Genomic DNA, 25,722 nt, shown 5'->3' on the forward strand with positions numbered 1-25,722 from the left:
GCCCTCACTCCAATTTCTTTCCTGAATCAGCAGGCTGCCTCCAAAAGGCTTTCCAAAACAGAGACCCTATGGATCGTTGTTAGCAGACAGCCACTCGAGGAAAGCCTTTGCAGTCACGACTCTGACCCAGTCGTATCGCGCATCTGCTTTACAAGTGGGTAGGTGGCGAACTTCCCGCTTTGGGCCACGTGGCCTGATCCTGGATGTGAGAAGGTGCCCCTGAGGCACTAATCCCAGCTGAGAACCGTAATCAAGTTTGGTATTTAAAGGGCAGAGATTTTTTCTCCCACTACAAGCTAACACAGCAAAAGCTGAGAACAAGAGGGCAGAAAAATCGCCAATTATTGTGCTTGTGAAATATCACAGACCAGAGCTCTTCCTTCGTCATGGCCTTTGGCTGTGCTGTTATGGCAGAGGTGCCACAGAAAACTGCATTATTTTTGTTGCTGCTGTTTCAACAGCCTAATGTTGGTGCTACTCTGGAATTAATCCCATCAGTACCACTGGAAGCACAACAACACAGGACATTTCTCTCTCATATACACACACACGGAGAGCAGAGCCAGGCAGCTGCTTTCCTCAAATTCCCTTTCCCCCCCAAATCAGAGTAGGATAAGCCCTGCTGGATCTGACTGACTGCAAGCCCTAGAAAGATTTTTGTGAGGATAAAGCGTGTGGCTCCCTCCTGCCCCTGACCTGCCACTTTGAATTCCTCAGAGAAACGGCGTGATGCAGTGGTGACAGGTAGGCCTGCATCTTGTCAGGTTCTGCTGGAGCAGCGCAGAGCAAGTCACCTGGGATTTCGCAGGTGTGACTGGGAGCCACCTGCAGGCTCAGAGTGGGCGGGGGGGGGGGACGGACTCTGTCAGCTCCCCACTGAAGCCACCATGGGGAGAATCCCCAGCTGCAGCCACACTGTATGGTTTTCCTGGAAGCTTGTGGATTTGCTAATAATAATAATAATAAATTAAAAAAAATATTTATACCCTGCCCTCCCTGGGCTCAGGCCGGCTAACACCAGTAAAATTACAGTAAAAACATAACAGGGGGGGGAAAAAACAATTTAAAATACAGGTTAAAATGCAATTTAAAATGCAGCCTCGTTTTAAAAGTAGCCCATAGATCAAAACCATAAGGGGAGGGAAACATGAGGGTCAGACTGAGTCCAAAGCAAAGGCCAGGCGGAACAGCTCTGTCTTGCAGGCCCTGTGGAAAGATGTCAAGTCCCGCAGGGCCCTGGTCTCTAGTGACAGAGCGTTCCACCAAGTCGGGGCCAGTGCTGAAAAGGCCCTGGCCCTAGTTGAGACCAATCTAACCACCTTGCGACTTGTGACCTCCAAAATGTTGTCATTTGTGGACCTTAAGGTCCTCCGTGGGGCATACCAGGAGAGGTGGTCCCGTAGGTTCCCCCCAAACAGCAAGAGAGCTTTGGCCAGCAATGTGATCTTGCCACGTTCTGCCTGAGAGGATCTCCAAGGGGTGAGAAAAAGTGACCAGGCCGTCAGTTTGCTTGAGCAGCAGCACGGAGGCCAAGTCTGCACCTCCCCACCTTATTTCTTAATTCTGCAAACTGCTACGCCTCTGCCCAAATGCTGCTGAAACGCGCCAGTTTTCAGTGCATATTTTCACTTCACATTGCACACTTTCCTGCTCAGCTATTCGTTCTTTTGGCACGTGATTAATGTACAATATGGATTTGCATACTTTAAAGAGAAATTGGGGGAAGCCTGGGAGGGGACAAAGGAGCAAAGCAGCTGCACACATGGCGGTATCAACGCCTGACACATATATAGGGGGCACAGTGAAAATGCCAATGTTTCTGCCTGCTGAGGGTGCAGAATGAAGGACGGCAGCATTCCTGGCAGAGCTTTATCCCAGCCCAGAAACTGCAACTTAAGAATTCACACAAGTTTTCTTCCCCCTGTAAACTGCCTCTGCCTGAGCATGCCAAAATATAATTGGGTCCCAAGATAGCAGTGCATAAACAAGACTCAAAAATATGAAAATAGTACTGTATTGTATTCAAAGAACATGGCTAGCAAAAGCTCATGTTTACCATACTCAAGTGGTGTTTATTCTGCTTTGTCCTGGGAATCTGAGCAAAATATTCCATTCTCACCCTTGTTAAGTGTATATTTATTGCACAGTGTTTGTACATTTCGTATAATTTACGCCATAAAAAACAAGTTGTGCTTACAGCTAACACTCTACCAGCAAAAATAGGTGACATAACTTCTACCGGCCAGTTATGCACATGAAGGTTGTGGGTAAATTTCCAGGGGGTGGGGGCTGCAATTGCTTTTCCCAAGAACGCTGAATTCAGTGGGCGGGATTGGAAAAGGCTAATAGACCAAAAGGGATTTTCAACCCGTGTTCTATCTTCTGATATCACACACACAAATGCATTACGCTTTGGGGCTTAACTGTATCTTCATTTCCTCTCTCTGTTCTGTGGGTCTTCCTGTTCTTTATGCACTGCAAAAGCAACGGGGACCATGCAGAGAAGCTGCACCAACGATTAACATTCTGCACAGAGTTAAACCCAACCCAGCCCTTGCGGAGAGAAAAGGAGGGACTCTGCACCTTGCATAAATCACGGAAATCAAGCAAATCTGCATGTGTGTGCTAATGTTGCGTAGTTTAGCCTGGTGTTGCTAGCTATAGGTAATGCAGGCCGCTGCACGAAGCACAATAGCCCTGCTCCTAAGCAACGGGAACTTCATTTAGCCACTGTCTGTCTGCTGAGATGCCATTAAGTGTTGCCCACAATGGAAATGGAAGGAAGCCTGAATGCAGAGTCAGCCTCCCCTCCCGCCATTTACGGAACAACAGCACAACTGATGGAAACATTTTATCATTTTTAGAATTTGTAAATATGGTTGTATTGTTTTTAGCACTTACGGGAACCATTTTATTGGTTTTAGAGCTTGTGCTTTATTTTGCTTTTACCTTCTCCACCGCTTCAATGGCTTTATGCTACTTAAAGAGCCCTTTAAATCGGTTAAATAATCTGTTCACCGAAATGCATTACCACCATTCTATTGATTACCCCCTTTTAACCAACTCGGTAGCGGAAGCTACTGGAGGGAGGGATGTGGTTGGTGTCTTGGTGGTGTCAGGAGGGCTGGCCTCTTCTCAGAGCTGCATCTGGAACTGGGATGCTACCCCGTCCCCCTTAAAGCTCACCCCAGAGGGTGGGGCATGGGATGTGCTCCCCCCTTGCAGGAAATTGGGTGCAGGCTGCTGGATCACTGCACTCCTTTCCGCTGGAGTGGAAGGGAAACAAAACGCATCTATTTTTGTTTCCCTGCTTCAGTAGTTCCAGGCGTGCGTCTCTACACACAGCAAGAGCACAGCTAAGCGAAAGAAAACGTGGAGTGTTGGGAAAGGGGAAAAGGGCCAGACAGGAAGGAGACATTATCAACCAGCACAGAGTTCAAAAAATAAAATAAAAAATGCAATCACAGAATATTTCTATAGGGGATTTTTGTCCAGTGCAGCAACATCACCAAAAGATGGGAGGGAGGAGGGAGAGACTGGCTAATTATTTCAGGGTGGAGAAATTTTTTTTTGGCATTTTAAAAAGAGTTACTGGGAGCTGGTTTCTCCATTTGCAATGCATTCCCCCCCCCCCCATTTTTGAAGAAATATTACTAAAAGGGCTTCCTTTTTCATGCATGTGCAAGCACAGCCGTTCCCAATAAGCTCTGAAATGATTTCATGAGGCAGAGACTTCCAGGAGGGGGAAGGGAGGGAGAAGAGCTCCTTTCAAATCATTCCCAGCTTAGTCAGGGAGCGCTTGAGTAACAAGAGGCAAGGCAGGAGGAGGGAGAGAGTACAGGGCTGGAATGGAGTCAGCAAGCAGGGCGGGTGGGAAGGGGGGATGAAGCCCCCCGCAGAAGGGAGAGCTCCTGCACGGAGGCACAGGCAGCTTGCTCATGGCTGAGAACTAGCAGGGAGATGGACTGCAACCTATGGAAGGCAAGGCAAGCCTCTTTGGGGAAGGAGCTGGCTTAAGTGGCGTGTGGAAACGCATTCGTACGTGGCTCTGTGGACTCTTGTGCAGGGCAGCGGAAGCCATCTTGCTGTGCCTTGGACATTGTGCCACGGTGAGAGAAACAAGGAATAAGGAAGGTGCTTGTGGAAGAGAGGTCCAGAGGGCGGCAACACGAGAACGGGGCCTTCTCTGCAGTGGCTCCCCGTCTGTGGAATGCTCTCCCTAGGGAAATTTGCCTGGCGCCTTCATTACACACCTTTAGGCACCAGGCAAAAACGTTCCTTTTTAACCAGGCCTCTGGTTGATCCAATTTACATCCTATGCCCTACGTGGCTCTTTTTGTTGGGGGCACTATTGGATTATTGTTTTTATTTTTATTTTATATATTATTATCTTTTTTTGTGAACCGCCCTGAGACCTCTGGGTATAGGGCGGTATATAAATTCAATATGAAATGAAATAAAATGAAATCATAGAATCATAGAATCATAGAATCATAGAGTTGGAAGAGACCACAAGGGCCATCGAGTCCAACCCCCTGCCAAGCAGGAAACACCATCAGAGCACTCCTGACATATGGTTGTCAAGCCTCTGCTTAAAGACCTCCAAAGAAGGAGACTCCACCACACTCCTTGGCAGCAAATTCCACTGTCAAACAGCTCTTACTGCCAGGAAGTTCTTCCTAATGTTTAGGTGGAATCTTCTTTCTTGTAGTTTGGATCCATTGCTCCGTGTCCGCTTCTCTGGAGCAGCAGAAAACAACCTTTCTCCCTCCTCTATGTGACATCCTTTTATATATTTGAATGTCATGATGTTCAAATATGATGATGGTGTTGAATGGCCAGAGGGAGCAGACTGGGAGAAGGAGGTGCCGGAAGCTGAAGAGGCAGCGGGGCTTAGTGAGCTGGGAGAGGCTGGGGCAGAGAGAAGTCCAGAATCAAAGACTGAAGCAGAGGGGCTGAGGCAGAGATGAGGCAGGCTGCTGAAGAAGCCGGGGAGATCTCCCTACTGCTACTACCTGCTCCCTCCCTCCCCCAGTCTCCCAGAACCAGAAGAGGTATGAAAAGGGAGAAGCAATGAGAGACAAGACGACAGAGCCTTAGGCTGCTGGGGGAGGAGTCTTAGGGAGCAGTAGGAAGGGGGGGGTCTTCAGTATAGGGCGGTATATAAATTCAACAAATGGATGAATAAAGCACAGAAACTCTAGTGGGTCGCAAAAAGGTGTCAAGAGCTTGCACAGAGCAGACCTCTCCCAGATGTGAGGAGGACCCTCGTAGTGCTGGCCCCAGGCTCTGCGGGGGCTTGTGGGTAGGACACCTCTCTCTCACTCTGGGACTCTGACTGCAGCAGGTCCAGAGGGGGGGAGGATAGGGACAGGGATGCTTCCAGTGAGCCCCTGCTGGGCCAGTGCCTGGCCATGCTGGCCCTGGTCATTGGTCTTTGGCCATGTCCAAAACAGCCCTTCTGTGAGCAAGCAGGTGGACGGATAACTCTGGATTCAGGACTAGGAGTTCCAGCAGGGCATGGGAGAGCACTCTCTGCAAACAGTGTGTGGCCTAGACAACTCTCTCCAGAATCCTTAATCGTCCATTGGGGTTCTATGGCAGAAAAACTAAAGAGCTCTATGAAGAGTTAGAAAACTCGCCACCTTAGTCAATGAATGGGCGATATGCTGGGATGCTGAGCCAGAAGGTGGACTCTGCTTGTTCTCAGAGGCTACTTTGGTTCCAACACATCACTGCAGCAGGAAAAGGAAGGTGTTAAAATGGCCTCTCCTTCCAACAACGATCCTGTGATGCGTTTCCTAAATTGTAAGTTCTCTCACACTTGCAACGCAATCTCAAAGAGGGCGCCAGTACTGAGAGCTGACAGCATGCAGGTGCATTTAAATGTCCACTGGTTATTAAGCTATAAGCCGGATAATAAAATCAAGCCGCCACTCTGACTTTTTGCATATATTGCCACAGGAAGCTCCGCCTTGGAGGCGAAGGCACGGCACATCCAAAGGACAGGGCCAGAGGTCACTTGTGATTTTACCAACCGCTGCTCCCAGAATGCTCCGCTCCCAGATCTGTGCAGGAGAGCAGTCGGGGGAAGCGAAGCTGCTTGTGTCTATTGGAGTCACTTACCGTGGGGTCTGTCCAGAGGGAACACTTGGCACAGTCTTGACAAGGGGCCCCTGGGGATCGGGGGTGTTGGCAGAAGTGGTCGTACCCATTAATGGCGGCTCGGCAGAGGTAGCACATCTGGGCGCCACAGCGGCACGACATGCGGTTGCAGCCTTCAGATTTGATCAGGCCGGTGGCGCACTTGTGGCACTTTCTGATGCGGGCCGCCGTCATCTTCTCTTCTCTGCAATGAGGCAATTGGGAAAGGGTTAAACAAAAAACAGGTGAAAACAATGTGGCAGCCCGCTAGATATTTGAAGATGGCTAGCGTATCCCCTTTCAGCCTCCTCTTTCCCAGGCTCCTTCAACTGTTCCTCATAAGGCTCGCTTTCCAGACCCTGGATCATCTTGGACACCCTCCTCTGCACACCGTCCAGCCTGCCAATATCCTTAATGAATTATGGCATCAGCTTTTGTGTTTGGTGGGCTGGAGAACACTTCATCCACTGCACACTATTTTTAAATAAGGATTTTCTTACAGAAGGTGGCAGGTGTCATTTCAGATGAGGTGTTTCCCATCACCGTCATGCAGGTGGCTGCTGAGATAGACATATAGACACACACACACACACACACACACACACACACACACACACACCTCTCTAAGAAGAAAACGTCCATCCCTTCAAAGCTATGATGTTTGGTCATATTCAAACTAAATCCCAATGAATTCTGAGCAGGCATGTAGAGAATTGCATCGTTCATTGATCCAGACTTCATCAGCTAACATTTCTTCAAATGGTGACAGCCCAAAGTATTATCAAATCACAATAATATAATTATTCATGTATTTGTTTAGATGTGTGTTAGTGAGTGCTCTTGTTCTTTGGCTGATGAGAGATCTATGGGCCTGGGTGTCACACTCTTGCCTTCAGAGTCTCCACATAGATGAACACCCCCCCAATTCTTTAGCAACCATTTCAATAGCACCCTGCCATCTCAAACAGGCTCTTTCCCAGGAAGGGGGGGTATGAAGCCCACCCCTCCCATGCTGTTTCCAAGGAGGTCTTTGTGGCTGTCTATTTAGAATTACCTTATGATGAGTTGGAGACAAATTAAGTGAAAGGAGGTTCATTGCAGGCTGGCATTCTGCAGGCTTAAATCTGGTTTCCCAGAGCGTCAAAGAGGTGGGGGAGCTAAACGTTAATGCAGAAATAATTTAACCAAGGAGTCAAAGCACACACAGACCCTCACCTCTGACAAGCAGAAAATATATGGCTGAGGCAATGAAAGAAGCAGGAAATGCAAACTCTGCACTGTTGCTTGAGGCCTTTTATAAATCAGAGCCTGTTGCTTTGGTTACAGAGATGCTGCAAAAGGATTGCTAACTATTCTGTTCTGCAAACAGGAGATGTTTAGGGCCTGACAATAGTTTTAAGCTTTCCCCACGCAAGTTAAAGCATTGCACCAACATTTTAATCACTCTGTGCTTCTGCTGATGTTTACAAGTTATATAACAGAGCACCTACATTTTGTTTTCCTTCCCACAACACAGCCCAGTATCCAAGGATGCTTTCTGAAGATCCTTAGTTTACATTGCACAGTTTCAACTGCAGACTTTTCCCTCCCACCAGACAAATATTACACTTTATACCTCGGCGCCTCTCTCAATATGGTGCTCAAGACAGCAACTGCTCTATTCTGAACTTAAAAAATGGAAAGCATAGTGCTGGTGGTCAACAAAAGAGGTTTAAAGACTCCCTCAAGGCAAATCTTAAAAAATGTAGTATAAACACCAACAACTGGGAAACACTGGCCTGCGAGCGCTCCAATTGGAGAACAGCCTTTCCCAAAGGTGTCCTGGGCCTTGAAGACACTCGAACTCAGAACGCAAGGGAGAAACGTGCTAAGAGGAAGGCATGCCTGGCAAATCCACACCGTGATCAATCCCCACCCAGAAACCAATGTCCCCACTGTGAAAGGACGTGTGGATCCAGAATTGGCCTCCACAGTCACTTACGGACTCATTGTTAAAACCAGTCTGGCACTGACCAGACTGACCTTCACTTCAGGAAGATGATTCTATGTCTGCATCATGTGCCTTTGGACCTTGGCTCTGTGACTGAAAGAGGTGAAACGCATCCTGCTATTCCTAGATCTCTGCCAAGAGCCTCTCACACCCGTGTCTTAGTTTGGTGGCTCCAAACTCCCACATCCCCAGACCACTTGAAAATCACTGAGGGTCTTGGCAGCTCTCTTAATGATTTCCCTGCCTGTTGTTGCAACCGTAATGCGCTGTGCTAGATGCTGCAGGGTGTAGCACTGTATTTTTATTGCCTCTTTTATTTCCCAGTTTCCCCATTTCAAATTCCTCTTTGGGAACTGTGCTTGCCCTAAGGGCAGACAGTAAACCAGCCAGAGGCAGAGCCTGCTCCCCGTTTTCTGGGCTGCTCCCTCTCATCTTCCCAGCAGGAAGCGCCAAGCAGAGCAGGAAGCTGGGCCTGAACTCCAGCTGCGCCTCCCCTTCCCAAGACTCAAACGGGACGTTTTACTGTCTGAAACAAGAGTAGAATCTCAGCTGCTCAAGGATAAGAAACTATATTAAAACTATATATGCAAAGCAGCTCTCCCCTGGCTGTCCTGCACCCAGAGGCTTGCTCCTTCAGAGCTCATAAAAGCAGATACCTCGAGGGAGTTGGGCAGGTTTAGCCTGGAAAAGAGGAGATGTGAGAGCCATCTTCAAATATCTCAAGGGCTGTCACATGGAAGATGGAACAAGCTTGTTTTCTCCTGCTCTGGAGTGCAGGACTTGAACGCATGGCTTCAAGTTACAAGAGAGGAGATTTCAGCTCAATATCACAAAGAACATTTTGACAGTAAGAGCTGCTCCACAGTGGAACGGTCTCCCCCAGGAAGTTGTGGACTCTCCTTCCTTGGAGGTTTTTAAGCAGAGCTTGGATGGCCATCTGTCCTGGATGCTTTAGTTGAGATTCCTGCATTGCAGGGGGCTGGACTAGATGACCCTTGGGGGTCCATTCCAACTCCACCATTCTATGATTCTAGGATATATCCTGAAGCACAAAAGCCCTCTTGCTGAGGAGGCTCAGTAGCAGGTACTTTCTGGACTGGCTTAAATAAGAAACCAGAAAAAAAGGCTTCCTGGTTCTCCCTGACCTTCACAAAGTTACTTACATAGATGTTCGGTATTTTATGTCATCCTTCTCAGCCAGCTGCTCACAGGTGAGGTTCATATGCTCCTTCCAGAGGCCCTGGCATTTCCTGCAGGTTTCCTGGAGAGTGAGATCACCACATTAAGCAGCAGGAAGACACCAGGGATAATGACAATTTTTTTAAAAAAGGCAACCGGACAAATAAGCAGCACTGAAGGCATTTTGCAGGCAGCACAGATATACAAAACACAAAAGGAACACTTGGGGAGGGGGAATGGCACTGGATACAGAGGCCGGCAGCATGAAATGGACTGAAAACACTGATAAACAGGCCTGTCTTCCCCCGGGTACTAGGGTGACACTAGACTCAATGCCATAGGAGCCTCTCTAAGGAGACAATTGCACAAAGAGGGTGTCACCACTGAGAAGGCTCAATCCTTGGTCAAGACCCACTTTCCCTCCAAAGGCAGGGGCATCAGCAAGGACACCTGAAGACAGAATCGGTTCACAGGGCAGCCCTTTAGATGCTGGGCATCAGCCGCAATTGGAGAAAGCATGAAGTCACTCAATCTTCATTTCAGCTCCACCCGTGTATTTCTCCACCACCGCACCCCGTGCCTTGGAAAGGTTTTGCCTGTACGGCAGGGATGGAGAACCTCCAGCCCATAAGGTGAATTTGGCTGTCCAGGCCTCCCCATTTGGCCCACCAGGCAGTTTCCCCAAATCTACAGCCAGGACCACCTTTCTCATGCACCCGATCCCTGCAGAAAGCATGGCTGAGCAGCTGGTGGTGCTTACTCCCTGTCTGCCTTGCCCCCACGGCAGGTCAGTGGGGGAAGAGAAAGATCTGGCCTGCTGGGCCAAAAAGGCTCCCCCCATCCCTGGTGTGTGTCTGTGGATTGGGGGAGGGATCCTGCCACACACAGCCAGCCCAGTGGGCCCCTCCTTTGCCACCTGTGGGCTCCTCGTGCAGAATCAAGTCCGCCCACCCAGAGGTTTGCATCGGTTTGGTGGGCGATGGGAAAGGGCTGCTTGCTGTTCCAGAGCGGGGGGGGCAGGCGGGGAGGCAGCCTTAATGAGCAAACCCACATGGAAACGAGAGGCTGGTTTCCCAGCCAACGCGCTAACTTGAACCACCAGGCCTCCCCAGGCGGCTGCGGGAGAGAGACAATGGCCGGACTCAGCACCACAAGACGGTTTCGGGATTTGTGACGGAGGGAGAGCCATGCTGTGGGGTTTCGGGGGCTGCCGGCACTCGCTGCTCTAGGACTGAACGCCCCAGAGCCTGGGTGGCTGAGCTCAGCGTGGTGCTGAAGAACTCGCCTGCAAAACCTTGTGGAAACGGACAGAAGCAGTGCAAGGGGCAGCGTGGTGCAGCGGATAGAGGGCTGGGCCAGGACCTGAGCAGCCAGGGTTCAACTCTCCACTCAAGCCATGAAGCCAGGCTAGTCGCTCACTCCCTCAAAGGGTTGTTGTGAGAATGGGGAGGGGAGAACCCTGAGCTCTTTGCAGGAAAGGGAAGGATAGCAATGAAACATTTGCTGTGCTGGGTCAGGTGGGGGACTCTTATCAGTCAGCTCCACTGAGCTGTGAGGGGCTTCAAAGCATAGGAACAGCTGTACAGCGTCAAGCACAGCATGCCCTAATCTTTTGCAACTTCTGAAAACATTATGCTTTCCCTCATGAGGGAAGCCAACCTCAATTTTTGGAGGAGGAGGAGAAAGAAGAACTCCACACAGATAAGGACTTGGTAGGGTTGCAGGGCAGATGAAATTGCTTTGGGAACCCCATGTTTGACCTGTGTCTGGAAGGGGATAACTTGGATTTTTCCACCGCAAGCACCCCAAAACACATTGGATCAGCCTCATGGACTGTGTGTGCGTGCAGTTTTATGAAACTCAACATGATTCTGTTCTGAGATTTTTACAGGAAGCACAAGACGTTGTCTTCTTCTCATTCCCCCGTTCTGCTTCCAGCCCATCCCCCTAAACGTACTTCTTCCTTCCATGCTGGATATCTAATATGGCTTCCACAGCTATGGTGCAGAAGCAGAATGCCAGCTAAGCGTTCCTTTAAAAATGCATTTTGATCCCCTCACTGTCGGAGGAAGGGAGAGGGAGCCCTCTCACATCATTCTCCCTAATTTTCCAATTTTCTCTAAAGGCAGAGGGGAGCTATTTGCATTCAAAGTTCCTTGCAAAAATGCAAAGCTGCCTCCTCCTTTTTAATAAAGTGCAGCTGTTCCAAGCAGGAGCTCATCCATCAGCAGACAGTGCCGCCTAGTGGTTGGAAGCAGCGCCCGCCAGGGGCCTTTGCCAGAGCACAGGAGCAGCAGCAAGTCTGCCACAGCCATCAAGGTGCTCAGACTCTAAAGAGGAGGAGACCTGCTGTCAACAGCTGCTGAGCCAAGGAACATGGCAGCCAGGCCTCCTTAGCACTGCTAAATGCTTTGGGAAACTGTAGCTGGTTGACAGGAATCAGGGAGCGCCTGGCTTCCACCTCCTGATAATCCATGGGGATTATGCAAAACGCGGCTCAGAGCAAGCCAAGGATACTGGGAGATTATTGCAAATCTCACAGCATTTGGAAGAGAGACAAGAGCTTTTATTGGGCCAGCTAGTCACTTAAAACACAGTGAGATCTCAAGGTATGTATGCATTTGCCTGCAAAGGAAAATGTCACCTGGGCCAAGAACAAAGGAGGCTGGAACGGCAATGCTAGAGTGACGGAATCATGCACGCCGCCGTCAGCCTTGCTCTGTGAAAAGTGAAGCTGCTGGCAAGATTTGCGTTGCTTCAAGTCCTGTATCTCTGCTCTCCTTGCACAAGAATAAGGCAAGGCTTTCTGGAACTGTCACAAACCCTGAAAAGGGAAGGCAGTCGAAACACATGGAAAGAAATCTCTATGGAACCTACTCATTTCAGTATGGGGGTGGGACTGTGCTGCTGTTTATGCAAATCTGTCTTTGAAAGGCAAGCTGCTGAACAGATAAGGGAGTACCAGGAATATCAGGGAAAGAAAACCAGGTATAATCCAGTCCCAGAACTCAGGGCCCCCATGGGCACTGCAACCCTAATCCCACTCACCTGGCAGGAAACCCCACTGAACTCAACTTCTGAGCAGACACGGTCAGGATTAGGCTGAAGTAAGTTAACACAAAAGGAATACCTCACCAAGCTAGTAAGCGTTCCTAGGGCTGATCTCGTTGGGGGCCCTTGCAAGCGGTGACGGCAGCGACTGCCATCCCATAACGGTTGGCTTTTGCTTAGCCACTGGCAATCCCCACCCCAAACACACCTTGTTGTTGCCGCCACCTTTCTACCCAAACTGGCTCATGAAGGGCAAAGCAGGCAGCCCTCCTGGGAGGCTTTCCCCACCTGGCAGTCTGCTCTGGAGGTCGGCTTTGATAATATTTCAGTAATTCTGGGTGAGCTGCTCGCTTTATTAGTAGCTGGCCTCCTCCTTCTTGTTTTAAATGTACAGGTATTTTTCACTGCATCCTGTGTTCTATAGTAAGCTGCCTTTAAAAGGTTTACTGCCAAAGGCAGCAGATAAATATCTGAAAAACTGCATTTGAGTTTCGCTCCTGGGGCACCAGGAGATCTCTTTGGCATCTCCCTAGGTTGGCAATTCTTAGAATTATAGAATTGAAGTTGGGAGGGACCCTGAGGATCCTCTAATCCAGCCTTTCTCAACCCGTGGGTCCCCAGTTGTTGTTGAACTACAACTCCCATCACCCCTAGCTAGCAAGGCCAGAGCTGGAGATGATGGGAGTTGTAGTCCAACAACATCTGGGGACCCACAGGTGGAGAACCGCTGCGCCTAGTCCAACCCCCCCCCCCCCCCCGTAAGGCAGGAATATGCAGCTGTCCCATACGGAGATCGAACCTGCAACCTTGGCGTCATCAGCACCAGGCTCTCACCAGGTGAGCTATCCAGGCTGACCATTGTTCCTGCCACCAGCCCTACGCTGGCACAAGCCCTTGTGAGAATAGTGCCCTCCCTAGCACTGGTGAGCACACCAAACACCTGTGATCTTCAAGCAGTTTATGCCAGTAACATGCAACACAACAGACGAGTTTCAATTGTCATCTCTTGGCTCAGTGGAGATGCAGACGAGCCTTTTGGCTGCACAAACAAAGGCACATTTTGCAAGGTTTTTGCATAAACTACGGTTCCCTGCTTTATCCAAACCAGGAAACCATGGTTAACAGCTCTGGAATAAAGCCAGGGTGCCAATTCAACCGGTGCGATAGGATCACACTTGCTGGGCCATATTCTGGACAAGCTACAAGTTTCCAAGCAGGCTCAGAGAGCAGCATATAATGCAGTAACCTAACCTGGATGTCACCCAGACACAGAGAACTATGACAATATTATTTTAGTCAACAAGCCACAAAAGGTCGCAGCTTGCTTGGTTTTGCTCGGTATATACCCGGGGCTCGGTTTGTGACTCTTCAGGCACTTCAGGTTATTTGGTTAGACTTATATAGCCGAGATAAATATAGCTGTGACCTCACACTGCTAAATTAGCATACACAGGGCAGGAAGCCTGAGTTGCAATTTCAGTCACTTGACGGATGCTGCAGCTATCGCCAGAGGACATCTCAAGCTTGCAGCAGCTCAGAGCCTCCCCCAGCCAAAGCAAATAGCGTTAATCAGACACAAATGTTGGCTCATGCAAAGTCTCCGAAGTCTAGACCTCCTGCAGCTATGCCAACTGCGCAAGGCTAAGAGCCACAGCAGAGAGTTCTGGGAAACTGGCACCCAGCAGATGCTGGAGACTTGCAGGGAAGGAAGCAATGTCCCTCTTGCATAAACTCCCAAATAGATTTCAGGAAACCCAACAGGGTCTGATGGGAAGTGTGGTCCAAGACATGCAGAGAAAACCAAGTTGGGGAAGGCTGATCTGCTCCATGTGGATGGTCTCCTCTCTATCTGCCCCTACTGTGTTTCATACTGCAGCACACGTGACTAGGTGAATCTCCTCAGAACTGAACCAGCAGAGATAAAGTGGTCTCTTCCACTGACCAGAAGGCCAAGGGGCCACAGCACACACACACACAACCATCACAGCACTGGAGTCCACATCCTGGCTCCATCCATCAGCCAGTGCAAGAAAAAGCTGCTCCAATGCTTGCCTTCCTCTTCCCTCCCCATTCCTTTTTCCTTCTCCGCTGTGCCTATTTGACTGTGAGCCGGCAGCCAAGAGCTGGCTTGTCTTTTAATACAGTTGTACCTTGGAAGTCAAACAGAATCCGATCCAGAAGTCTGTTCAACTTCCAAAATGTTCAGAAACAAAAGTGCAGCTTCTGAGGGGCTGCATGAAGCCCCGTCGGACGTTCGGGTTCCAAAGAATGTTTGCAAATCGGAACACTCCCTTCCGGGTTTGCGGCGTTCGGGAGCCAAAACATCCAAGTACCAAGGCGTTCGGGATCCAAGGTACGACTGTATATGTAAAGTGCTTGGGAAATGTTGTGTGCATTTTAAGTGTTTAAGCCTCAGGAGAGGCTGGCAAGGATACAGTGGTTCACAAACCATTTTTAATTTTGAGATGGGCAGGAAGATCCACAAAGTCACAAGCTCATGCAGGGCTTGACACTCCCATTGTTCTGGGCGCATTTTGCGACAGGGAATTTCATCAGCACAAGCAGTTTCTGAGCTCTGGGCGCAGTACTGCACCTAAGATTTCATATCAAAACTTCAGAGTGGAAGGAAAGGAGGATCTTTTTCTGCCTCCCCACTCTCTGAAAACTGGAGAAGAGACCCTCTTCAGCATATTAGGGGGGCAGGCAGGGGAGGACTAGACCATGTGAAAAATGAACACAATATTTTAGCTGCAGTTCATTCATTTTCAGCTTTCTATTCTTGTGATAAAAAAGTGCACAGAGACATTCCAATGTTGCTCCCATAACCCACGATTAAGGTGCCATTTAGCTCCTAGCTTTCATATCTCAGTTTCTAACATTGAGCTCATGGCGGGGACCCGAGACAACAGTGGGCATCTCATCCAGCATTCAAGGGCCTTCTGTGGGGAGAGAGAGAGGGCACAGCAAGGCTCAAGGCTGGGTTGCAAAACAAGAAGCTTCCCGCTGCAAATGTCACTCTCGCCACCAACTCACCAGATGACCAGCTATGAACTCTTCAGCCCCCTCCACCTCCGATAGGAAACATGTGGGTGGAGGAAGCAAGACAGCCTTAACCTTTCCAGCATGCTCTGTGAAAACTACCACCTAGAACCGCAGAGTTGAAACTTACCCCCTGGGGTCATCTAGTGTGTCCCCCCCCCCCCACCGCAATGCAGGAATCTCAACTGAGACATCCATGACAGGTGGCCATCCAACGTCTGCTTCAAAACCTCCAAGGAAGGAGGTTTTTGTTTTCCTAGGGTGCCTGCCCTGCTACCCTTCATTTCCCCAACTTTGTTGCCACCCCAGAAGCCCACTCCTACACTTCACCATATAAGGGGATCTTTCCAGGGACCAGAAAGCTGGTATGACTGGCAGACAAAGACCTATGAACCCGTATTTGCTTTTGCTCCCCACCCCCCTTTCATGGGGCGGAGGGAAAGATCGCACATACACACCATTGTTCAAACGCTGCAATAAAAGTTCCATGTTTATCCGCAACTCACTTTTATGGCCCTGTTGCGGGAAAGCAGGTTGTGCAAGAAGGCCTCTGCCTCCTGCCCCACACGTGGCTTGAACTTTTGGTTTCCACAGCTGACTGGTGCAGCAGAAGAAGTTACCTCCTGACCATCAACCCCTCTGCGGATGTTGCTCACAAGTGACCTGGGCTGAAGGCAGCAGACTCTGCCCTGAGAGTCAGATTTAAAGGCAGGGGGCTCAGTGGGTCCCCTTAACCATCCACTCAACCACCAAGAGAACAGAAGAGTTGGTCTTGATTTGTACACCTGGCAAATCAACCTGGCAGTGCTGCAGTAAACTGCTATCATCCACAAAAGAAATGACAACACCAGAGCTTAGTCAGCAAACTGTGGGTGCAGCAAGATTGAATCTGTGCCTACAAACTTGCTGTCCGATATGAGAGAGGGAAGTCGTGCATGGAAATCATATATCAGCATTGTAAAATGGGCTACAGAGGCAATGAAATATGAAGCACTCAAAAGATGAACCATCAGAACGTGGCTGGTCCAAAGATGCCACCTAGTCAGATGGGTGGGGTGCAAACAATAAAATGATTATTATTATTATGCCTCTCACTTAGGATCCCATTTGGTTTATGTCCAACCCTGCTCTGAGTCTCGCAGCCCCCGGCCTCCCGTCTTTGCTGTGGGAAGCCTTCCTGCGTGGACTGAAAGGGGAAAGGTCGGTTCAGTTTCCCCAGCAAAAAGCCAGGCTTGCTTCACTACAGTGGGGGGTTTTCAGGGAAATCAAGACCAGCATTGCTACCACTGCTGTGCCCCCAAAGGCCAGTAGATAGTCTGCCAAAGACTTGCTGAAGTTTAAGCTGAAGGAACTTTTCAGCTGAGCTGCCAAATCTTATCTTTCCACGCTTGTCCTTGGTTTGGCTCAAGGCTAAGACAGGAAGAGTGGGGAAATTTCACGGAACTAGACGAAATCTTATTCTCTTGTTTGCTTCCGCAATTGACCCTGAGCCTTGGAGATGGTGTAGATGAAGTCTAAATAAATCTGCTATCTGCTATACTGTTTCGTGAAGCATGCTGTCTGCCACGGTGATGGGGACTGAGTACCTTGTTTATGTGCTTAGATTTATAATCGCCAAGGGTCATCTAGTCCAACCCCCTGCAATGCTTGGAGCCAAGGCCACCCTCTATGTTACATCCAATTCCTGGGATGTGGGGAAGCTTGGACCAAAAAGACCATCCCAAGGCCTACTCCCTGCTTAGGGGGTGGCAATTTCCAAACTCCGCCAAGCAGTGGGCAGCTGATGCTCGGTGCCTGGCAGGGTTTATAAATTATTATTCCACAGGAGGAGCCACACAAGGAGTGTGTGCACCAGCAGCGTGCATTGTGGGGCGGGGAGCAAAATGCTGCATCTTCCATTGGATCCTGCCCACCCCAAAGTGTCTCAAGTGCCCAGCTGGCTCTGCAAAGGCATTATTGACTCCACAAGCTTAGATTAAATGCATCGCTGATCAACTTTCATCTGGCTCCTTCTCAAGAAATCCATTAAGACGGAATGCTTTGGGGCATTCCGAGCAACAGGAGTGACAGGTGGAGAATTATCAAAAAGCAAGCAACGGTTTCTCAGAAAAATATTATTTGTAGGGTTTCTCAGGCCCTCTTCACCCTACGGTCCCAAGGCAGGCGGAAACAACAGAATGATAACAATCGAAAGCCAGCCAAAGCGCAATACTTTAAATGTATTTTTTGTGTGGTATTAACTCGAAGAATAAAAGTAGGTCCAAAAATATCTATCTCAGATGTCAAAGCACAGGGTTAAAAGGTGCTTACGATGAAAGCTGTGCAATGAGGGTTCCAGGCACACCTCTGTGGGGAGGGAATTTCGCAGCTGAGGGGCTGCCACAGAGAACCCCCCCTCCGAGAATGCCCCCTCCTCACAGAGCTGCTCCAGGAGGATGCTATATGGCCAAAGGTGCCAAGAAGTCATGGAGAACAGACAGGTTCACACCTCTTCCCATCTCTCTCCTGGCAAATGTCATCAACCAAGGCTGTCTCGGTGCCATGAATGAACCTGGAATACCATGGGTCCTGAAACAAGGTGTTGCAGCTGGGATTGCAAGCCACTTTCCCCCAACCTTTCTGGGTGTTCAACACACATGCACACACACAGAAAGAGAGAGAGAGAGAGAGAGAGAGAGAGAGAGAGAAATCTCCACACCTTGAGCTCACTCTGTTCCATGCATGACCCCCACTTTCACTGGAAAGGAGAAGTCAAGGCAAAAGCCCTCCCTACAAGTAGGAACTACAGGACTTCCGCAAACTCCTTCGTTTCCGTCCTCATTCTCACTTCCATTTCGGGATGCTCGTGGGGGGGACGGGGACAACTTGCACCAAATCCAATGTGTTTTCTTTATATATATATAAAAAGGATGCAGGTTGTCTCATCTTTGCTAATATGAGGGCAAAACAGCAACCACTTTTGTACTGTTTCCATTTCGGCAAGGAGCTCAGGAGGACAAGGCCATTGCGAGAGACCTGCTGGATCAGGCCCAAGAGTCCATGGTTCTGTTCCCACTGCAGCCAACCAGAAGTCCCATGGGGAAAGCCCAAACGCAGGATACCAGCCCAGAAGCCCCCTCCGCCCCCCTCCAGCAACTGGGATTCACTGTGGGGGCAGAACACAGCCATCCGGGCTGGTAGTGACCAATCGTCTTCTTCTCTATTATTGGTCCAACTCTCTTTTACAGCACCCAAGACGGTGCCCATCACTGCCTCGTGAGAGGGGGTCCCGTAGTTTAATTGCACTGCTGAAGAAATACTTCATTTTATCTGACAGGTCGCTTCCAACGTTCAGCTTCATTCAAGGCCCACAAATTCTAGAGTTACGAGAGGGGGAGAAAAGCTTTTCTCTGTCTCTTTTCTCCACGCAGCGCATAATTTTATGGTGTCGCCATTGAGCTGCCCACTCTAGCCCACGAGGCCTTGTGCCACGTCCGTCACTCCCATGTGGGATTCCTTGCTTAAAAATGGTGCTACTTGGGACTCCTTCCAGTCCTCCGTTACAGAGGCTGGAGGTGGCAATTTCAGGTTATCTTTGTGGGGCGTGTCAGGATGAGAGCATGACCGAGCTAAACATCAGTGAACTTCACGGCTGAGAAAGGATCTGGGGCCTCCCTCAAGAACAAAACTTTCTGCTGCACAACAGGGAATTTTACAAATGATTTTAGGATTGTTATTCATCTCAAGAGCCCGCATGCTGCGATGATTGTTTGAGAAGACGCAGCGTGTTTTGCAAGAGTCAACACCCACAATGAAGCTTGAACCGTCAGTCCTTATTTTGACAGCCCCTTACCTAACGGTGCAAAGCCCATCCCATATGCTTCTGAGGTGGTGGCGGTGGGGTTTGTACGTGGCAGAGCCCTGCCAGGATTGTAGCAACTCACAATGCAGAGGCGGCCAAGGAGAGGGCATAGCCAGGAGCCAGCAATAGCAGCTGCAGCAGCTTGCTCTGAGCTAGGGGAATGCCTGGCCCACATGGAGCTGCTGACTTGCCCCACAGGACAAACTCCCCACCCCTTTCAAAAATGGCTGGCCATGCAGGATCCGTTCAGCAGCAGAGCACATGCTTTGTGTGCAAAAACGTCTCCGTTGCAATCCCAGCATCTCCAGACAGGGCTGCGAAGGGCCCCTCTCCAAAGTCCTGGAGCGCAGCTGCCAGTCAGTGCTCTGAGCTAAAAGGACCCATGGTCTGGCCTGGCGTATGGCAGCTTCCAGGTTCCTATTGGGGGTTGGTGCAAGGGGAGAGGAAGTGAAGACACAGCCGGCCAGGGCATCCCACTGACTGCCTTCTGCAGTGGAAGAGCCCCTCCACGTGCTTTTCTTGGAGACTCGATTCTCCTCCGAGGACCATTACAAAAACAATGGAGGAAACACACCGCTGCTCATAAAAATACAAGAATCGCCCATTGTGCATTGTGCTGAGAGGTTATTCTAAGAGCGGCCTTGAGCATGCTACCAGCTGCGTTGCCTGAAATACATGGCCAGGTGTTAAGAGACACCACTTTTCCAAAAAAGGAGAAAAGAGGGCAGAGAGCAAAGCACTTTCCGTCTGTACCTTGAAAGGGCAAGATGCACAGTAACTCCAAGCCCTGCGTTGTCCCCATTTGCCCTGTGGAAAAGGTGGCAGTTGTGTTTTGCACAGGGCAGGAGAGAGAAGCCTTGGCAGTTTCGAGTCTGGGATAAATACTTTTCAAATGAAAAGTAATATCCAGATACACTGATCACAATTAGGTATCCTCACATTGGCCATGTTTGCAAGCCGCTTTAAGGCACAGCATTTAAACCATGGCTTCCTGTGCATGAGAGAATGGCCCTTGCTTCACCCACACAGACCTCAACTCAGGCTGGGAGGAAACCCCTCAGCTACTAACCCAAAGCCTGAGAACAGGATGCTAGGCTAGGTGGGCCACTGGCCTAATCCAACCGGACTTTTCTTATCTTCTCATATTCTTACCAGCAGGCCGGTGGGATTTGTTTTAGACCATGGCTTACAGTTACATTGCAAAGGTGGACATTTTTACTTGTCTATGTATATATGTAATGTCTTTTACGGACATGAACACAGAATTATGAGAGAAGAGTCAACCTTTAAACAATTAGGATGGGATGGAAGCAATTAGGATTCATCAGGATGTTTTACTGGATGTGTTTTATAAAAATGGAAGGAACGGTAATGTTTTTTTTTAAAACCCGATTGCAGCCAATGCAACAGGTCGCAAGGGAAAGCAGTTGAACAGCAGCTTCAAGGTGTGCAGCTATTTAAAGTATGAACAACTGGGCCTGCGTTTCCCCCAAACATGGAGAATGACTGGCAATCTCAAGAACTATGGGAGGGAAGAAGCCACGATTCAGCAGCAGAGCACAGACTTAATGCAAGGAAGACTCCAGTTTCAATCCCGGGACCCTCTGGCTAAAAAGCTCTCCCCTTGTGACCTTTTGAGAATCATCTAATAAGAGTGCCATAGAGCCAGAGGACTGGTTCAATATAAAAGGCAGCTTCACTCACAATATGTGTTTGTGTGTATATTTATGGAGGAAGGCACGCTAGGCACACTTGGTGAATCCACACCGTGATCAGCTCCCGCCCGGAAACTAATTTCCCCACTGCGGAAGGAGGTGTGGATCCAGAATTGGCCTCCACAGTCACTTACGGACTCATTGTTAAAACAGTGTTTATGGAAGACAATCTTACTCGGCTACGAGGGATCGCCAAAGAAGAGGAAGATATTTATGGAGCGTCATGTCTGCTGCAGAGAAGGACGGCACCTTCACTTTCCTCCTGGGACTGCGGCCTCTCTAGTCACAGGTGGCATTGACTTAGAGGTGGGAGTGGGGAGCCAGCCCACAACTCTGCATAACCAGCAGCAGCAGTAATAACAACAACAACAACAATAATAATAATAATAATAATAATAATAATAGTACCCGACCCAACTGACTCTGGGTGGCACATGGGAGTTGGGGCTCCTAGCAGAGAATTTTAGAGCACAAGAGTGTTTCAAGGCGAGGCAGGTGCAGGAAATCGAGCAACGTAAAAGCAGCTTTTGTGACCTTATTTTTGTACCACCAGCCTGGAAGGCGGCAATCGGGTAGGATTTGCACAAGCCACCTTTCCTTGGGCACCACTCTGCTTGCTGCCACTTTAAAGAGAGATGGTGGGACTGATTTATTACTGTATTTATTTAATAAATTTATACACTGCTTGACTGGGAAGAAAAAAAGCCTCAATGCAGTTTACAACAAAAGCAGAGAGCAGCTTTCCCCTCACTTAACACAACTGCACGCCTGTTTTGAGAGTTCAGTCTTACCAGTGTGCCCTTTCTCTGGCAAAGATAATTTGGGGGTAATTTTGATAGCATCATTTTATCATTGAATTGTTTTCTGCAACTAAAAACCTATGATAAGCTTCTGCTGCATACTCTTTGAAACCCTTTTCTGTAGCCCCACACTTCGGGAAGTGTGTAAGTAACAAATGAGGATACGGATACACACACACACACACACACACACACACACACGCATACACAAATACATACACTCTAAATTCAAGCTTAGGCTGCCCCCTTATGGCAGTCTGTTTCAAGGCCTCTTTACAGCTGCAGGACAGCTTTTACGAACCCTCCCAGATCCTGCTGGAAGACCTTGGGCTGACCAGGAAACACAGCTAAAATAAATAGGGCCTGGAAATCCTACTGTGATCCAATATTTAAGAGACTGGATTTACAGTAAGTCTGTGCTAGTTTTAGTGCGTAGCAGCTCACCTTCTGTAAGGAAAGAATAATAGCTCCATCTCCCACAAAAGGTATACTGAGGACCTAGAGAGGTAACTCTCAAAGGGTGTGTGGCAGGAGAGGAAGATTCAAGGACAACCAAAGAAACATTTAAACAGTTCACTGTAGTGTAGCGTAGCTGAATGTTTTATACTTTCTGTGTGCCCCACGAACATATTATTGTTACAGGAATTATTATAATGAAGGGGGGGTTGCCCCTCCAGCACGCAGTTGTTCACACACAATGTCTCCTCAAAGCACCACATAACACACGACACCACACAACTCCCAACGTTGTTCTGCTCAGGGAAAAGATGGCTACTGAAGGGGGGGCTTGGGAAACTGGCAAAAGACAGCCGTAATCCCCGAAACCTGGGATCAGCCTCTTGCATAAGAGATAATCGCTGGCATCCTGGCAAATGGGCGCAAAAACAGGCAGTCATCCTGTGGACAGTGGCAAACCATCCAGGAATGGATGAGGTTCTTGGTTGGGACAAAGAGGTGTGATCAACCAGGAATTTGTCAATATTTCTTTTGTCTTACTTCTCCCATGCAGTGGGTGGAAGTCCTGTTGCAACAGGCCTTCAAAATAAAGACCAGGCCTGCTGGCTGCTGTTTTGCTCCTATATTCCTGGCTGGTGTCTTTGTCTGGTAATCCAAGTGAGCCCAAGGATTTTCCTATAACATTATAAAGGAGTTGTGTTCTATGTTATAAATCAAACACTGCTAGTTGTTGTTTCTTTTTGCTTTCCAATGTATTTCTTATCAATAAAAAATTTGGTGGGGTGTGAACAAATTTCCATTCCGAGAGTGTGGCCCAGAGAAGAAAGTTTGAGAACCACGAACCTAGAGAAAATGGCAGCTGACAAAATATTTGCATTGCCCCTGCCCCGGCCGGCACCCAGTCTAGTTCCCATTTCCTTAACATAGCCTATGGGGTGGTGGGTTCACCACAACAGAGGTCTCTCTCAACCCCTTCTCTTTTCGGACAAAGTGCCCATTAGCAAACACTTCCTACACACGGCCCAGCATTATGGTGCCTTGCAGTTGCGTAGGGAACTGAAAGGGAGCTCCCCAGGGTGGAATTGCCTCTTCGAACAAGCGCATGAACCAGCTGTGTGTGGCCCCATTGAGGGATCACATGGGAGGTGTGTGAACAATTTGTGCTTGGAAAATGCTAACACATGCAAGAAGGAAGACTCTGCTAGGTTCACAGTCACACACATGCTGGCCATAGCCAAGTCACGGGGAGGGCACATGGTTTGAATGTGGGGGATGCGCAAAACCAGGCGCCTGGCCTTAGCAAGCAACTGGAGGAGGGCCAACAAACTGAAGCTCAGTCCAGATACGACAGACAGCCTGGCGGTGGGCGGTTCCTCAATCCTGCGCTGGCGATCTCTAGGTTTGACTACTGCAACGCAATGTACCCTGGGCTGCCTTTGAAGACTGTTTGGAAAACCCAGTTGGCCCAGAATGCAGTGGTCGGTGTACTGCCTGGGACCAGGAGGTCTGAACATCTGACTACAGTTTTGGCCCAGCTGCACTGGCTGCAAATTTGTCTCCAAGCCCATTTCAAAGGGTTGGTTTTGACCTTCCGGCACCTTGCATGGATCGGGACCTCAGTACCTCAAGGGCTGCCTTTTCCTGAATAAACCTGCCCAAACCCTGAGAACAGCACCTGAGATGATTTGTTCAGAGTCTTCTCCCCTGGAGAACAAATATATTAGGATGAATATATATATATCCTACCTTCTTCCCTAACAAGGACTTAAGTGCTTGCCATCTGTGAGGGTTAGCTGTGCGCTGCCTCTTGCTCCCTTGGCCTAAGCTACCTCGCAGGGTTGTTGGGAGGATAAAATGAAAGGGGTTTGAGAACATAATTAGGAATGCTGCCCCATGGAGGAAGAAAGGGGGGGGTAATCGTAGGAAGAGTGTTATGTACTTATGAGGTTAAAACAAAAACAAAGAACGTTGAATCCGCTTGGCTATATCTAGATGGCCTGGAAATTAATGCGGCACACATGTGAAGAGGCTATTCTGCTCTCACTCTTGCCTCAGCAAATACATCGTGAAACAAATGGCGGATGTGCAGCCCCACAGCTTGCCCCTTTAGTGCTTTGGCTCTGGCTCAGAGCCGGCACGCCTGCGCTCCCCATTCAGCGCCGTCTTCTCAGCTGACTTCTTGGCATTCAAAAGGCACGTCCAGTATTAAACTCCCATCCGCTTTCGAGTGCGTCTGACTTCATTCTGAAAAACTGCAGCCATGCTTGCGCTTGGCCAGGCAGACGCATTCCATTAATGCTCCCCTCTTGGAAACGTCTGCTCTGTTTACCCTGGGTCACCAAGCGGGGGGTGGGTGGGGTGGAGAAACAGCTACGGGCCTCAGCGCCACCCTTGGCTCCCTCGCGCATCGCAGGAGTTGGGAGCCATCTCAGCCATGCACATTGCTAGAAAGGCCCCGCGGTGGGGCCCAGACATCGTTGTAGGACTATGCAGCTGGGGGGGGGCACAGGGGCAATACAAGCAACTTCCTATCTGAGCAAGGACTTCTTGGTTAACAGCGACTCAACAAGCCACTTGCAACGACTGAAACATAACACAAAAGATACCAAATATTCAGGGGGAGGGATGTACATAGGCATGTTATAAATACAGTGGTACCTCCGGTTGCGGACAAGATCCGTTCTGGAGGTCCGGTCAGATCCCAAGGTTTCCGCAACCTGAGGACCGCTTCTGCTCATGCACGCGCAGCACAACCCGGTAAAATACTTCTGGGTTTGCCGTTTTCGCATCCCGAAGTTTACAAGGGGTTTTGTAGCTGGAGGTGCTACTGCACACAGTCCCAGCAGTGAGTGAACAAACTGAACCCGAGATTCTCTGCGTGCGAAACATCTCCATTCTCCCGGGGAGGCTCTTCCTTGCAGGAGGAGCTGTGGACTCAGACAAGGGTCTGCTGGGGGCCACAGGAAGCTTCTAAAGAACCATCGGGGAAATTCCATCGGAGAGGAGGCTGTCAGTGGCTGCTAGTCGTTATGGCTACATGCTCCCTTTCGGAGCAGAAGCAGCATGCTGGGAATAGCAGCAGCAGCAGCAGGAGGAGGAGGAGGAGGAGGAAAGGGCTCGTGCCCTGAGGCCACCATGGGAAAGGGAGCGTTGGACGGAAAGGCCTTTGGTCTCCTCCTCCACCAGCCAAGCTCTTCTTAGGACTCGGCCACTAAGCGTTGGTAGGCTTTAAAAGGGGGTGTGACAAATGCATGGGGGCAACATTGATCCAAGGCTACTGGGCACGATGGCGTTCCAGGTTCAGAGGCCCCAGCCGCTTTATGCCCGTTGTCAGGGAGCAACAATAGTCTGCTTGGAGAGAGCTGGGGTTTCCGCTGAAGCCATCGATGTGTCACAACCTAGGGCCATATATGAGCAGTGAGCACACAACTTTTCGTGTGTGGACTAGTAGCTACCTTGGACCTCTACAGGGTCAGGGTTAGGCAAATAGGTACTAAAACAGAAGAC

General features: G+C 49.4%; 1 protein-coding gene across 2 annotated transcripts in view; it reads right to left on the minus strand.

Annotated features, from left to right (window-relative positions):
* RNF216 (ring finger protein 216) overlaps positions 1–25,722 on the minus strand; it is a 78,400-nt gene that overhangs the window by 9,692 nt on the left and 42,986 nt on the right. For both annotated transcript variants that reach the window (XM_083585635.1, XM_083585636.1), the window contains exons 14-15: positions 9,298–9,395; positions 6,127–6,349 (exon numbers count right to left, since the gene is read on the minus strand). In XM_083585635.1, the coding sequence (XP_083441761.1) occupies positions 6,127–6,349; positions 9,298–9,395 (321 nt within the window). The remainder of the gene's footprint in view (positions 1–6,126; positions 6,350–9,297; positions 9,396–25,722) is intronic.

The sequence above is a fragment of the Podarcis filfolensis genome (genome assembly GCF_964270895.1).
Source record: "Podarcis filfolensis genome assembly, chromosome: 14".
Classification (NCBI taxonomy): domain Eukaryota; kingdom Metazoa; phylum Chordata; class Lepidosauria; order Squamata; family Lacertidae; genus Podarcis; species Podarcis filfolensis.